The sequence below is a fragment of the Copadichromis virginalis genome, linkage group LG14 (assembly GCF_057382275.1).
Source record: "Copadichromis virginalis isolate Kocher_CV1m ecotype Utaka linkage group LG14, C_Virginalis_male_GT1.1, whole genome shotgun sequence".
NCBI lineage: Eukaryota > Metazoa > Chordata > Actinopteri > Cichliformes > Cichlidae > Copadichromis > Copadichromis virginalis.
In genome coordinates, this window is record NC_140631.1 from 30,244,569 (window position 1) to 30,258,804 (window position 14,236).

General features: G+C 40.5%; 1 protein-coding gene across 4 annotated transcripts in view; it reads right to left on the reverse strand.

Annotated features, from left to right (window-relative positions):
- cadm1b (cell adhesion molecule 1b) overlaps positions 1-14,236 on the reverse strand; it is a 169,539-nt gene that overhangs the window by 43,083 nt on the left and 112,220 nt on the right. For 3 of the 4 annotated variants that reach the window (XM_085430383.1, XM_085430381.1, XM_085430384.1), the window contains exons 2-3: positions 13,271-13,291; positions 6,114-6,260 (exon numbers count right to left, since the gene is read on the reverse strand). In XM_085430383.1, coding sequence (XP_085286509.1) covers positions 6,114-6,260; positions 13,271-13,291 — 168 coding nt within the window. The remainder of the gene's footprint in view (positions 1-6,113; positions 6,261-13,270; positions 13,292-14,236) is intronic. The other variant, XM_085430382.1, reaches the window with a different exon arrangement.

Consider the following 14,236-nt stretch of genomic DNA (forward strand, 5'->3'; position numbering starts at 1 on the left):
TCGAGCTAACGAACTCAATTCAGCCCCCTTAAAGCGCAGGGAGTTTATTATTCCCATCAGGCTTTACACTTAGCATCATGATCATTACCCAAGGTCTCGGGGCAGTGTCAACATGAAACCTCATGCCCTGATATAATTTGAGAGCTCTTTGAAAGTCTCTCCTCAAAGGGAAACAATGACACTGATGCACTTTGAGAATCCGAGCACCTGCTAGGGAGGGAAACCCTTCACTTGTGAGATGCTGATGGCAGTTTACACAAAGCTGTTTCATAACTGGCTTACATAAGAGCGTGGATGATGCACAGTGTCTGCTGTTTATTAGAATGTGCATATTTTCACCAAAATATGTCTAATGATTACATTCATTAGCCTATTAAATATCAGGAAATATGATGGCTTTATGAAAAAAAAATTATCTCACATTAAAATGTTATCCAGTCTAAGATCATGCTTATTAATATAAAAGTAGAACATATTCCAACTCAAAGAGCTTAAAAGAAAGATAATTAGTTAATTGTCTTACAATTTTGGCAAAAAATAGCAACAAACAGTCCATTGTTCATCATGTAAACTCACAAGTAAATCAATAATCACAGCAGCCAGTGAGACTGCTCTCATCAGGAAGTCAGAAAGTCAAATTCAAGGATTGGACATCCTTTCTCTGGTGCTTTGAAATGGTGATGAGCTAATCAAAACTGAGAGCTGTAATCACATTTGTTGTGCACAACAGTACTAGGTCCACCAACCAGCAGCCGGAACTATTTAATGAATCAAAAAATTGGTAAGAATACATATATATGATCTGTGTACTTTTTGTACTTTTCTTGGAAAGCCTTTCATAATCAAAGTGCAATTTATAAACAGTTTTGGAATCACATTACTTGTGTCAATCTGTAAGACACATTTAGTTAGAATGGGCCTTAAGTTATGGTCCTTGAACACTTAGAAAGAGAGTGACATCTGGACTTTCTCTAAATGCTCCGATGATCCGATGCTTCACAGTATCCTACTTATGAAGTCCTTCATGAATACACATTTATTTCCTGTCAAATTTAGAACACTTGTGGTATATTTTATATCAGTAATTTAGTATTTGTGCCTGTACATTACAAGTAGGGCTGAAGCGGAAAAGGGGGATGTCTCATATTTCTGTGCTCCAATCACAATTTAGGAACATTTAAATCAAAACGCTCGCTTATGGTGCCAGGTCCCCACCGCATACTTATGAAGTAGATTGGCTGAGCTTTTGCATATTAAAGTCAAATATATTTCAATCAGCCACAATTCTTCACGTCGTAAAGAAGTACTGCTATAACCGGCGTACTTGTTACGACAAAGCAGTGATATGGCATTTGCACGGAGTTTCTAGGCATCAGAATCTTGTAAATCCAGCGCTTAGTCTATTGCTGCTTGGGTTTAGATCTCTGCCAACTCCTAAGCTTTTTACTGATGCGTGAAGATTGATGAAAGTGAAACAAGGTGGTAAAGTTGTTGCTAGACCGCTAAACAATTAGCTGAAACTTGTTGTAAAGCTCAATAAAGTCTAGGAAAGACGCAGCTTTGGCTGGTAATTCTCTGCACACTCCTAACTATGAATGAACCCTTTCACACTGTCACATTGGGTTGACGCTCTCACTTTATTTGTATTAAAAAAAAAAAGTCTTTATAACAGCCTTATAACTGTAACAGCAACCAGTTTCCAGAAGCTCTAAACCTACCAGGTCTGACGTTGAAACAAAAGCCTTTCGGCAGTATCATTTTAAACCTTTGTAACACAAAGTCAGACAACTCCTGAGAAGATGCAGTGAATAAATAATGGTGTTCAATTGCATCACCATCCAAAGAGGTCCACCTTCGCTGATAAAGGCTCATTTTTCCCATTTCAGATGACAAGTCTGCCAAATTGCATGTCATTTCGCATGTATCTGGCACAATAAATGGCTCACCCTAACAAGACTCGCTCCGCTTCTACCTGTGACATAATTCATCTTTATTTGCTGCAGCAGAAATTTGTTTATATGGCCTTCACTGGTACTGTAAAGCTGTTATCGTTTTGGTATTTCTGTGCGTATCTGTGTTTCTGCGGCTGCCGCTTTGCTTGTAGCCACTGTTCTGGCTCCTGGTGTGTCTCTGTGTCACTGCTGTTTACTTCCTTGTATACAAAGATCTGCCACTGTGTCAGGCGGCCCCGTTGACAGGTAACAATGCCACTGGCCGAGGGGGGTCCCAGCAGAACCAGCAGTCCTTTAGGAACAGAGCCTAGAATAGCGCTGCTATGGGGTTCACTAAACCCCATTACCAGAAGCACAAATATGCAGCGGCGGACCAGAAACACTCCAGCCAAACATATACTCAGATCTAATCATGGATAAACAAAACGGCTTGTTTTTTGTAATTGAAGGCGGCACTGCATTGAGTTAGGCGGAGAAAATGCCACGTTTATAGGCCCGCTTGGAGCGCCTCGACAAAGCACGAAGAGGAAAATGTTGTCTTAACATCATGGAAAGATTTCCTTAGCAGTGCTGATCTAAATTTGATTGTCTCTGTGATGTAACAGTGAATTATTCACTGTTGCTTTTCTATCTGCTCTTTGGTGTCAAAATAAATATTTTTTTAGGTGTAGAGCACAACATGATCTTTGCTATTTTACAGTCCATTCTTCTCTGCCATATTGTGAGACAGCTTTAGGCATTTTGTACAAATATGACAAAGATGTGTACTCAAACTCCCCCGATGCTCTTCGCTAGTGGAAAATGGAACACACGTCTCACTACCTAGACTTGTGAAACAGCTGGGATGCAATATAGACCGAAATGAAGGGTGTTCCTCGTTCACCTTGAATCTTGGCTCAGATCCCAGATATAAACAAGTTTTAAAAAAAAAAAGCAGAGACAAAAACTCAGTTCGGAGTAGAAGTAGCCCATATGCTCATGCATAATCATAATGTTCAATATCCTAATCTAAGAGATTATCGTAAAATCGAACAGTGACAAGGACACAAAAGTATTCCCATTATGGTAGCATTGTTAATTATCTCATATCAATCTTGCAGTATTCTTAGCCTAATGACTTGTGTAAAAGAGCCAGAAAGTCAAGGACAGATGGAATCATGTTTGGACAGAAAATCTGACAAAAAGCTGGAGCTGATGTTCTAGTGATATCTGATATCTTCACAGTAATGCCAAACACAGGACAATTCCTTTGAACGGGATGTGTTTACAATTATTGCAGCTCTTTACGTGCAACAATCGCACAAAATAAGCAAAATAAGCAAAAAGTCTAGACGAGAGTGTAGACGAGATGTTGTGGACAAGCTAATGAGGAGAAATATGATGTTCCACTATGCTGCAGGAATAGGCTGTTTATGATTACTCTGTTTATTGTGTTCTTTGACAATTGACTAAAAAATAAAATATCGGTGAGAAATGCACAGGATCATTTCAGGCTGTCACATCTGAGTAACATTAAAGAAAGACAGCTAAACATCTCTGCTCTGCTTAAGTGGTGTCACGGTCTGTGGACGTAGGCCGTGCGGTGGTGTGTGTGGTGGACCCAGGTGCGAACACAAGTGAGTAGACGGGAGTGAACTTAAACTGAAAGCGAGCCTTTATTATGGCTGATGACACAGAGTTCAAACAAAGCAGAAATACCGTGACTAAACTATAACTTAACTGGGAAACTAATACTGTGATAAATTATGGAGACTCGGAGAACTATGACGATGACTGCAAAGACTGGCTGTGAAAACATGGAGGGTGGGAACACAGACGACGCGACACAGACTGAATGAAACACAAAGACTAAATACACATAAGGGATGATCAAGGGAAGTGGAAACACATGAGGGGGAACAGCTGATACACATGAACCTAATGACAGGACAGGGAAAGTGAAACTACAAACACTGACATTAGACACAGACTTTCAAAGTAAAACAGGAAACATGGGGATTAGACGTGACCTGAACTGAACATAACCACACAGACATGACGCATGACAGGTAGACGCACGGACCAGGGAGACTGAATACAGGAGGAGATGACATAAACAACTAAGAAACAAAGGACTAAACAGCAACCTCGAAATTAACTAGATTAACTAAACTAGGGCACAAATGAATACCAAAATATATAAGAACTCAAACACCGGGTCACAGACCCAGCCCATGACAAGTGGAGGTAAATTTTGTAACTTTCAATAGAATTTTTTGGGGGTTTTTTGCAATAGATTATAAATTATTCCACTTGACAGTGAGGAAAAAATTCTTAGGTTACAGTTTTTGTTGTTGAAGTTTGAAAGTGGGTATTTAACATGGAAACTAATACACACATTGCAGATTAAATTATACCCAGACAGATTCTTGCACCATAGTCTTCTGGAAGAAGAGCCATTATTATAACCTTAGTTTGCTTATTATTAATACGATTAGGATAAATTGAATAGGGGGTGGCTGTAGCTCAGGTGGCAGAGCAGGTCAGCCACTAATCAGAAGGTCGGTGGTTCGATCCCAGGCTGCCTCCTGACTGCAAGATACTAACCCCATGTCTGCCTACTGGTGGTGGTCAGAGGGCCCGGTGGCGCCTGTGTCCGGCAGCCTCGCCTCTGTCAGTGCGCCCCAGGGCAGCTGTGGCTACAGTGTAGCTGGCCATCGCCAGTGTGTGAATGTTTGCGTGAATGACTGAATGTAGTGTGAAGCGCTTTGGGGTCCTTAGGGACTAGAAAAGTGCTATACAAATGCAGGCCATTTAACATATGTGTTATTATTTTATTATTCCTTTATTTATCCAGGTAAAAATCAGCAAAAGCCAAACACGCATACGCCACATAATGACATAACAATTAAAAACAAATGCAATTTTCCACACAAACATGTGAAAAACAATATACGACATTAGGTCATTAAGAGCGACATTAAAAACAGTCGCACTGACTAAAAGAGGTATTCTCTTGTTCTTCTAAAATTTGACTTAAACTCCCCCAAGGTAACCATTTCTGACAATTTCAGCTCCTTCTGCAGATTATTCCAGGAAACGGGGGCACCGTATCCTGGACTATTATCACAGGGTCATATTATTATCATGACCGCGTGTCTTTGAGTCGGAAGACTTTTGAGTAAAGTTCCAGTTTTTCAAATTGCTTTGTTCTGTGTTTGATTATTGTTTGCTTTGGTTTTGATATCTAGTAGTATTGTTTGTTTGTTTTTGGCTACTTGTGGTTTTGGTCTCCCCATTTGTTTTATACTATGTTTTAATCTGTTCTGTTCTTATCTAGGTTTAGTTCAGCTGTCTCTTGTTCCCCTGTTGTTTCCACTTTCTTTGGTCACCCCTCAGTGCACCTGTCTGTATAAATGAACTCAGTCTTTTTTCGTCCTCTGTTGTGTTATATCGTTTACTCCTAACTCCGAGTCCCTGTTTGTCTTTAATTCCTAGTTATCGCCCAGTGTTTCTGGATTTATCTCATACCTGTTTGGGATTTCTGTTTATTTTTCCCTTTGGGCTTTTTCATGGATTATGTTTATTGAATTTCTGTCAGTCACTTCTTGTTTTAAACTCTGCCTCTCTGTGTCCTTGCATTTGGGTCCTCACATCAACACACTCCAGCTTTCAGCAGCTATGATTTAAAATGACAAAAATAAAAGAGCAATAGTAGTAGTAGAAGTAATCTATTTTGTTTGTTTACTAGATGTCAACCCCAGATACTGTGCATAACTATCAAAATCCTGAAAGTATTTATACCAGCGGGAGTATGCCAAGAGTGACCAGGCTTATCTTACCAGTGCCAAACTACTGTATAAAAGTCATAAACATAAAAAAAAAGATTCTCTAAAACTGACAGTACAAATATTCTTGGTATCTGGTACTCAGGATTAAAAGAAATTGGATTTCTTCTATTTCCATCAATTGTTTGCACTCATGGTCCTTGGTGCAAACAAGGACCACAAGTTTGCATTTCAAGCCTTCATGCTTACAAACACAATACAGGCGCTAACTGACAAATGCTTTTCTTCAAAAAAGGAAGAATGATGACGACTCACAGCAGAAAGACATCTTGTGTGTGTGTGTGTGTGTGTCTGTCTGTATGTGTGTGTGTGTGCAAGACACACTGGCACTTACGTCTAACGTCTTTGAAGTAAATGGTCTGTCTGTTGGGGTTGAGCAGCTGGATGACGGAGTCATCGTTGTTCCTCACTCTGCAGCTGATGGTGGCCGTTTCCCCCTCAATCACCGTCACGTTGTCAGTTGCCAGATTCTGACCTTCGACTTCACAACGCAGGCAGAAAACACAGAAGCAAAAAATACATTTGAAATGTGGAACAAGCATCTCTGTCTGGATATTTAAAGTATCTTAAATATTTATGTTTCTAACAACAGGGACTGCATGTCAACACACGCACAGTGCAAAGATACGTGAATAGGCCGTGTAGATTGTCTGTTTGCAGCCATGTCTAATCCTTTTAATATAAGAGCCATGTGCAGTGTTTGTCACTATTGATCTCCCCCAGCTCAGAGTGGGCCCTGTGAGTCAGTGCCAGATGGGCTGTAAGCTCTGCTGCCCACGAAGGTAGGGAGTGAGGAGAGGGTAGGAAGAAAAAGAGACAAAGAACGAGTGTAAGAAAGTGGCAAGTAGTAGATATGGGTGGGGTGGAGGAGGTGAAGAAGAGAGGGGGAGTTAAACAGAGCACGAGAGAACAGAGAGAGGAGAGATGAGCCGAGTTGGATGCTGTATATGGTTAAGCTTTATCAGAGCCCTCCATCTGAGGTTCCATGTGACCAATGTGTGCTCAGTGTGCTCAGTGGTTCTGTTCTGTATCTCTAGGAATAAAAGTGCTGTAAGCATCTGAGTCACTCTCTGTACACTGGCATTGTTGCCACTGACAGACCCTGGACCTTGTCATCGTAACTTACACCTCACACCAAACCCCCCACACACAAAAAGCCTTGCTTTGTTTCCCCTGTCTTTGGAGAGAAAGAGGAAGAGAATCAAAAGTCACCTTGTGCTATATTTATCCGGCAGGAGCCAAAAAAGCGTAAGAAGAATGGAGAATACGTTTTAATGCTTCAGATTCACACCAGCGGAGGAACAACACTCTAAGCCACAGCCCCAAGAAAACATCAAAAGCACATTTGCATGCCCGAGTTGTCAGACACCTCTATTGCATTCTGACATTTACAAAGTGGAGGGGGGGGAAAAACGCCTGCATTTTCAGATAGTGATAATGGGAATAGACAGGCAAACTAACATGATTCAAAATGAACTCTGTGAATGCGGCAAGCAATAAGAAATTAACCTCCTGTGGAGAAAAGCTCCTCAGACCTGTCTGATGCAATGAACTACCCATTTCATTCCACTCTGCTGCCGGGTCTCAGGCTCAGGACAAAAGGAAGGTAATAGGTAAAAACAGCCACAGATTATGTCCAACAAGTACACAATACAGTCAATTAAAGGTTTATCGTAAATAGGTAATATTTACTACATGCTAATGTGGTTGAGGACAATTTCATGTAATACTGCTGAACAGGCATGGACTAAGAATACGTCCAAGAATAACTGCTCAGATAGGACAACAATGACTGAATGTGTAAACGAGAGAGTACATGAGAAAATGCAAAAAAAGGTTTGAAGCCCCATCTTTTTCAGCACATTACCTCTGACTGATGGATTGTAATGCATATAAAAATGGAAATGAGATCTATGTTTTAATGTAACATATATATTAGACCTTTAGTTTCCCTTGTGTAAAAACAAGCCACAGCAAATAATGAGTGGATAGTGCACATGCAGATCAGAAAAGTGTGGATCCCACCTACACTGTGACTAAAGTCAGTGCAAAATAGTGCACACTGCCACAGGCTGAATCCATAGAGGAATCACCACAATCTACCAGGTACCTGAAAAAACTGTGTAACGGTTAACTGTGAATTAATCAATAAACACTATATATTGTGACAATCCTGCTCCCTAAAATATAAGTTCAAACAGCTACACTATATTCCCCTTTACAATTGAACGCAAACCTATTTTCTCTTCAACAAAATACCTGACAAGCGAGTTCACGGAGGTGTAACGGTTCTGAAACGTAGGCCAAACTTACAAAAATCCCTGGCTTGCTATAGCAGGCTGTATACCAGTGTGACAATACCTTCCACACTCCTGCCCAACCCCCTGCCACAAATGTTGAACTTTTATTACATTTCTAATACAAGCAATGATAGATGATTGAATGATAAAAACCTTGTAAAAGTTGACCTAAGGAGAAAAATTATGTGACAGCCAGAAAGACAGGAATGGATTTATCATTGTAGCTAACTGCAAGGGCATTACTGGTATGCTAGCCAGGCTTTATGGTTAAACACAGAATTAAACAGTCTTTTTTTGTGATAGCGTAACAGCACGAGTTTAAAAACAGGCTGAAAAGTAGCATAATCTGATCCTCATCCTCACATATGAACCAAAACCATGTTGAAGAGTTGTAACCAGGGGATCATGTGTCGGAAGAATCAAGAGTTCATTTCTCATGTGCTGCAGCCTGGCGTTGCTTCCAGCGACATCATGGACATACGTGTACCTTTTAATGTGTTAATGGTGCAGATGCAAAGTGGCGGTCGCAAAACTTCAAGGATCTGGTTAACTACTGAGGAGGATCATTGTTTTTATGTGCTATGTAATTTCAAACGTGCCTTTAGAAACAGCTCAAAGAACATACAAACTATTTTGTGCAGTCTGACAAAATGTGTCTGTGAGTTAAATGTAAAATCGTGAGGAAACATGTCAATATGTGACACAGAGAGATGGATAAAGATGTAAGAAGGGGAGGAAAGGAGAAGACGGGAGACTATTTTCAAAGGTAAGCACAGCTTAGCAAGTGAAATGTTACACACTGGCAATGTTAAGCTTGCATATAATGTCCTAATTCATTGCAGAGTTTTTAAAATCATAAACTGGATCTACACAAGGTGTGTTGCTGAATTATGTTTTAGTGAAATATCTTGAAGTATAGTTTGTCTGTGTTATTCAAACACTGCGTTAAAAACTAGGCAGTTTAGTGCAGGCTAACCTGGTTAGCTTACAGTATTGTGATAAAGTCTTCAGTAATGGACTGGTTACATACAGGGTAGCAATTAGTTTACATTTAAGGCAATAATGCGGATTAGATTCACTCACCAAATTCTACCTATAATAGCTGTATAGCATCTAGGGATTGGAAATCTAGCCATAAGGTTTGTGTAAGCCCTACTTATAAGTTGCTGCATTCAGTAGAATAACGAGCTGTGAGGTGTTACAACACAGGTTAGCTGGTCACAGAGCATACAAAAAGTGTGACTATTTGAATTCTTCTTTTCTCCAAGCTGCACTGCTACACCTGTGAAATCCCACTTTAACCCCAGCTTGTAACCTTTAGACATTTCTACTCCTTTTTTCTTTTAAGTTAACTTTTCAGATTAGATTAGGCACAAATATTACTCAAAGAAGAAGCTGGAGCTCATGTCAGCTTCTCCTCAGTTTCTGAGGGTTGGTTCCAACCATCTAATGTGATTTGTTGCCTGAAAAAGGGAAGAAAACAAAAACATAAATGGCAAAGATATGTTGACTTGACTACAAACGTATTTGAATCCAGGAGATGCCTCCCTTGAGAGTGCAGTTTACTTGAATAAGGAAGTAATTTCAAGGAAACAGGGCTCATTGTGAGGTGAAGGAAAAATTCAATATGACGGCAATTCAGGGTTTGTTCTGATGAGCTGCATTAGTTTAAAGTCAGTATTCTGGTCTCATGGGTTTCACAGAATGTTATTAGTCTACAAAAAAACCTATATCAGACTTTAATCACAGCTTTTAAAGTCTCCAGTGCCACATAATTTGCTCCTGACCCATTAGCAATATGGTGTATGAGAACGACTGAATCAGTGATAAGAAGAAAGAGGCACTTTCTAGCTACACTAGTTGTTTACCATCTAAAATAATAGAATAAAACAAGATAATGGTGAGCATCAAATCAAAAATGACCTCACGTGAAGATTTAAAATGTGGATGCATTCTAGTATAGTATAAAGAAAACAATACAGTGCAGCTCCTCTGTACACTACATAATAGTGTTTTTAGGCAAAAGCAAAGTGTAGTGTTTTGATGTCTATTTTATTTCATTGCTGTAAAAGTAATATATTTGGCAGTCACAACAGCAACATAGAGCAGCAGCCTCAAAGCAAGGTTATTCAGCTCCCAATCTGTTGGGCTGAGAGAAAGGGAACGCAAAAGATAAATTCTCCATAAGGTTTAGCAGCCCCAAGCAAGGTTGGTCCCCCTCCAATATCCTAGCCTAGGCTCATCTCCAATTCAAAACACACATAAATATCGTCGCTGTGATTAGCAATCCCATCAAAGTAAAAACAGGCCACTTTGTGGAACATGGAGGGTTTTCGCAATTGAAGTAAACATTTTCAATTGCCTCGGCATCCTAGTCATGATTGGGTGCAAATGAGGAAAGGCAGTCATTAATTCTGGGTGGTGGGTGGGGATGTAGGGGGGAGTGGGCAGAGGCATGGCACAGATGACTGGCTGATAAATTCACACTCATTCCAGCAGCTGTCTGGGAGAGTAAAGTGCCTGTATCTCTACACATGGCTGCCCTCCTGTTCCTGCATCACAACATACTGAATGAAACAGTCAGAGGGAAATACAGACCTTCAAAAGTCTGTGTGCTCTCCAAGGGGATGTACAATCTGGCATGAAGTGTCTGGCGCGGAGTCTCGGTTCATCAGCCGTACTCAAAATGCAAAACGGCACAAACCTGACCAATTTTTACAAAAGTTGACGAAATCAGGAAATATTAGGGGGTCGGCTCTTCCATCAGAAGTTCGGAGACAGGCACCTTTTGAATGGAGCTCGCGCTTTCTTTGAACTTTTCTCTCTTGTTTTCACATCAAAAGACATGAAAGGGGCAGCAAAAAGCAGGATAGCCAGCCCCCAATTCCTCTCCCTTGAGTCACCGCTGTCTGCAGCAGTCATGTCCTTTCAAGGAACAACCAGGACTATAGACAGTCATTAACAATAAAAGTTTCTCCCTCTCTTTCTCTGATGCTGCCTTTTTGCACTTTATCCCTCTCAGTCATTAAATCCTGATCCTCATGATGAAATGCTGTTTTAAGGATGTTCACAAGAAAGAAGGCCTGTGTCTCAGGGTATAATTAGCGCTGTGCCATTTCTCCTAGACCTGCATGGAAAAGCTTCAAAAAAATAATTCGTACCCCCTAATTTGACCATCGTTTTTTTTCTAACTAAATATAAGCTCTCTTAGAAGCTAAGGGTGCCCGTTTGTATAATGATGCTGCAACACAACTAGAAAAAAGGATGTCCTTCCTGAAAAAGCATCTTTTATCAACTAAAATATTACAGTGTTGTTTTTCTCACAGAAACGAAAGACTCCAGCGGGTTTATAAATCACACTCATCAGCGGTAGCAGCTCTTTAGAGATGAGTTTTAAGTGAATAAAACTGCAAAGATATGAGAAATCCCTTTGAATGATTCTCACTAGGTCTGCACGCTCACTGTGTTCACTGTTTGTTTTTGTATTGGTCCATGAAAGGTTAAACACCATATACTACACTCACAAACTACTTCACTAGGTACACCTGTTCAACTGCTCTTTAATGACACCACATAACCATCCAATCACATGGAAGGAACTCGATACATTTAGGCAATTCAAGGGACTTTGAATGTGGTATAATCGTTGGTGCCAGATATGCTGGCCTGAGTATTTTAACCTCCTAGGACCGGCGTCCACATCACATTTTGGGTTGTCTAGACCACAATACTAAATTTTGCTCTTTCAAATGGCTTTCAAATGAGCCATATTGTTCAAAGGGGCACAATTGTTGTTTCTCATTTTGTTTTTGTACTCAGGCAAAATGCTGCTGTGTTCAGACACCAAATAAAGAGTTTTGCACATCATTACTCGATTGTAACTTTATAGTGTCCTATCAAACACTATAAAGCCAAATACCAAAGAGAAATTAAAAATGTATGCCATGAAAGAGTTCGGGTCTTAGGAGGTTAAAAACCACAATGTCACAGAGATTTCTAGGGTTTACATGTCTATGCAGAGAAGCATCTCTGAATGCACAACACTCAGCACTGATCACTGACTGAACATTGAACCTTGAACGAGATGGGCTGCAGCAGCAGAAGACCAGACTCCTATCAGTTTGTATGCATTCACCAAAGTTAAAGAACACTGCTTGGTCTGATGAGTCTTTGTTTTTACTGTGACATTATGATGGTAGGGTCAGAAATTGAAATGGGCCCATCATGTCTTGGATCAACAGTTCAGGCTGCTGGTGTTGGTTTAATGATGTCAGGGATATTTTCTGGGTACACTTTGGTCCACCATCAATTGATTACCATTTTAATGGAACAGCCTAACTGATTATTTTTGCTGTCCAGCCAACAAATCTGCAACAACTGTGTAACAGACGATGACGATATTCACCAAAATCTCTGAGAATTGTTCCAGCACCTTGTTCAAACGATGCTATTAAAGCAGTTCTGGAGGCAAAAGCTGGGCCAACCCAGTACTAGTACTAGTAATAAGTTAACTAGTAATTCGGTTAAGTTTAGGCACTAATATGATAATATCATGCTTCATTCCATATTAACTCTTTTTGAGTGTTTACTTGCAACACTTATCCTCTGATAAAGGAGCAGCTTGGGAAAATAACCTTAGTGGATATTCTGTCGTGACAGGTCTTTTTTTTCATAGCCTCACCCCTCAAACTAGGTAATTACGGCTCTTAGCCTGGGAAGTAGCACTGATTTAGTTTATTACAGGATGGAAATTATGTGAAAATACTGCTGTTTACAGCTCGGAAAGAGAGAAAAACACATTGTTAAATTCATTCCTCACACTTTTACTGCTGAGATTCTACTTTTGGAGAGGCTACAGAATGGGAGGAGATTAGCAAAACTTCTATAGTTAGGAGCAGGAATGTGTCAAAACTACAGACAAATTGAAGAGGAAACCAAGTGGCTTGAAAAGAAATCGAAATCAGCCATTACATGTGGTGAAATGTTGATTTGAGAATTACAAATAAAAACAGAGGATCAGAGCTGTGAGCCGACGGCTATCTCCTCCTTCCTGAAAAGAAACGTTATGAACATAACCAGCCATTCATGTAAACATGCACAGATGAACAAACCGCAATGGACAGCCAATCAACAGACACAGACAGAAGCAAGCACTTCCAAATGAACAGCAGGTAGCAAAAAGAAAGATTACCTGTCAGGGTTTCAGCAGCTCCTGTTGCAGCACAGGTAAGAAGGAGAGCAGGAGAGAAAAGAGGAGAAAAAAAAACAGACAAGTTGTGAGCAGACAGGATGTAAGCAGGGAGCTATATTCCACTGGTAACAAAAAGCATATTCATAATTTTTAAATAGGCTTGTTGAAATTCATTAAATTCAAGCTCCATATGCTATTTGTGTAATTTTCCACCAATTAAGACAAATACAAAAGCCGTCATAATGAGTCATTTTTACAACACAGGTGTGTGCGATTCCGACGTAATGAGCCATTTTCCTGCCTTCATCTATTTTCCGATGTTACATCAATATAGAGGTACAGAGGGAATATTTGGACTTTGTTTTCTACCCCTTGTGTCCCTGATTGAGATTCCAGCCAGCCCCACTGTGGAGCAGCCACTGCCTGGAGACGCTCCCCTGGGACCCGCCGTGTATCCTGGAGAAGAGAGCACCCATTCGGAACGGTGCCCACCCAAACTGGCATCTCACAGGGCATGGGAGACTGGCGCGTTCCCAAGTCCCTGCAGCATTGCTCAGGGCCTGTACCCTCGGGAGAGCTTCCATCATTCATTGTCTGCTATTCATAAACAACTCTGACACACACACATGCACACACACACAAATCTCTTGCCCCCTTGCTGCACATCTACATTTTTATATTTCGCACCATCTTTTATTATATTGACATTTCACACAGACTTTGGTGCTTCTTTACTCTGGCTGTGAGCAATGGGAGCTTCAGTGCCAAGCGTGCTGTACAGTATGGTGAAGTGACTGCCTGTCTAACTTGTCATTGCTGGCTTAATAAGGGTGTAAGGTATGACACATGTCCTTGTTATGGCTCCTTTGTGCATTTTCGACGTGTCAGCAAGTCCCTCGGGACACAAAAATGTGAGTGACAAATCACACATGATGGGAAACAAATTTTGAACGTTGTCCAGGAGCC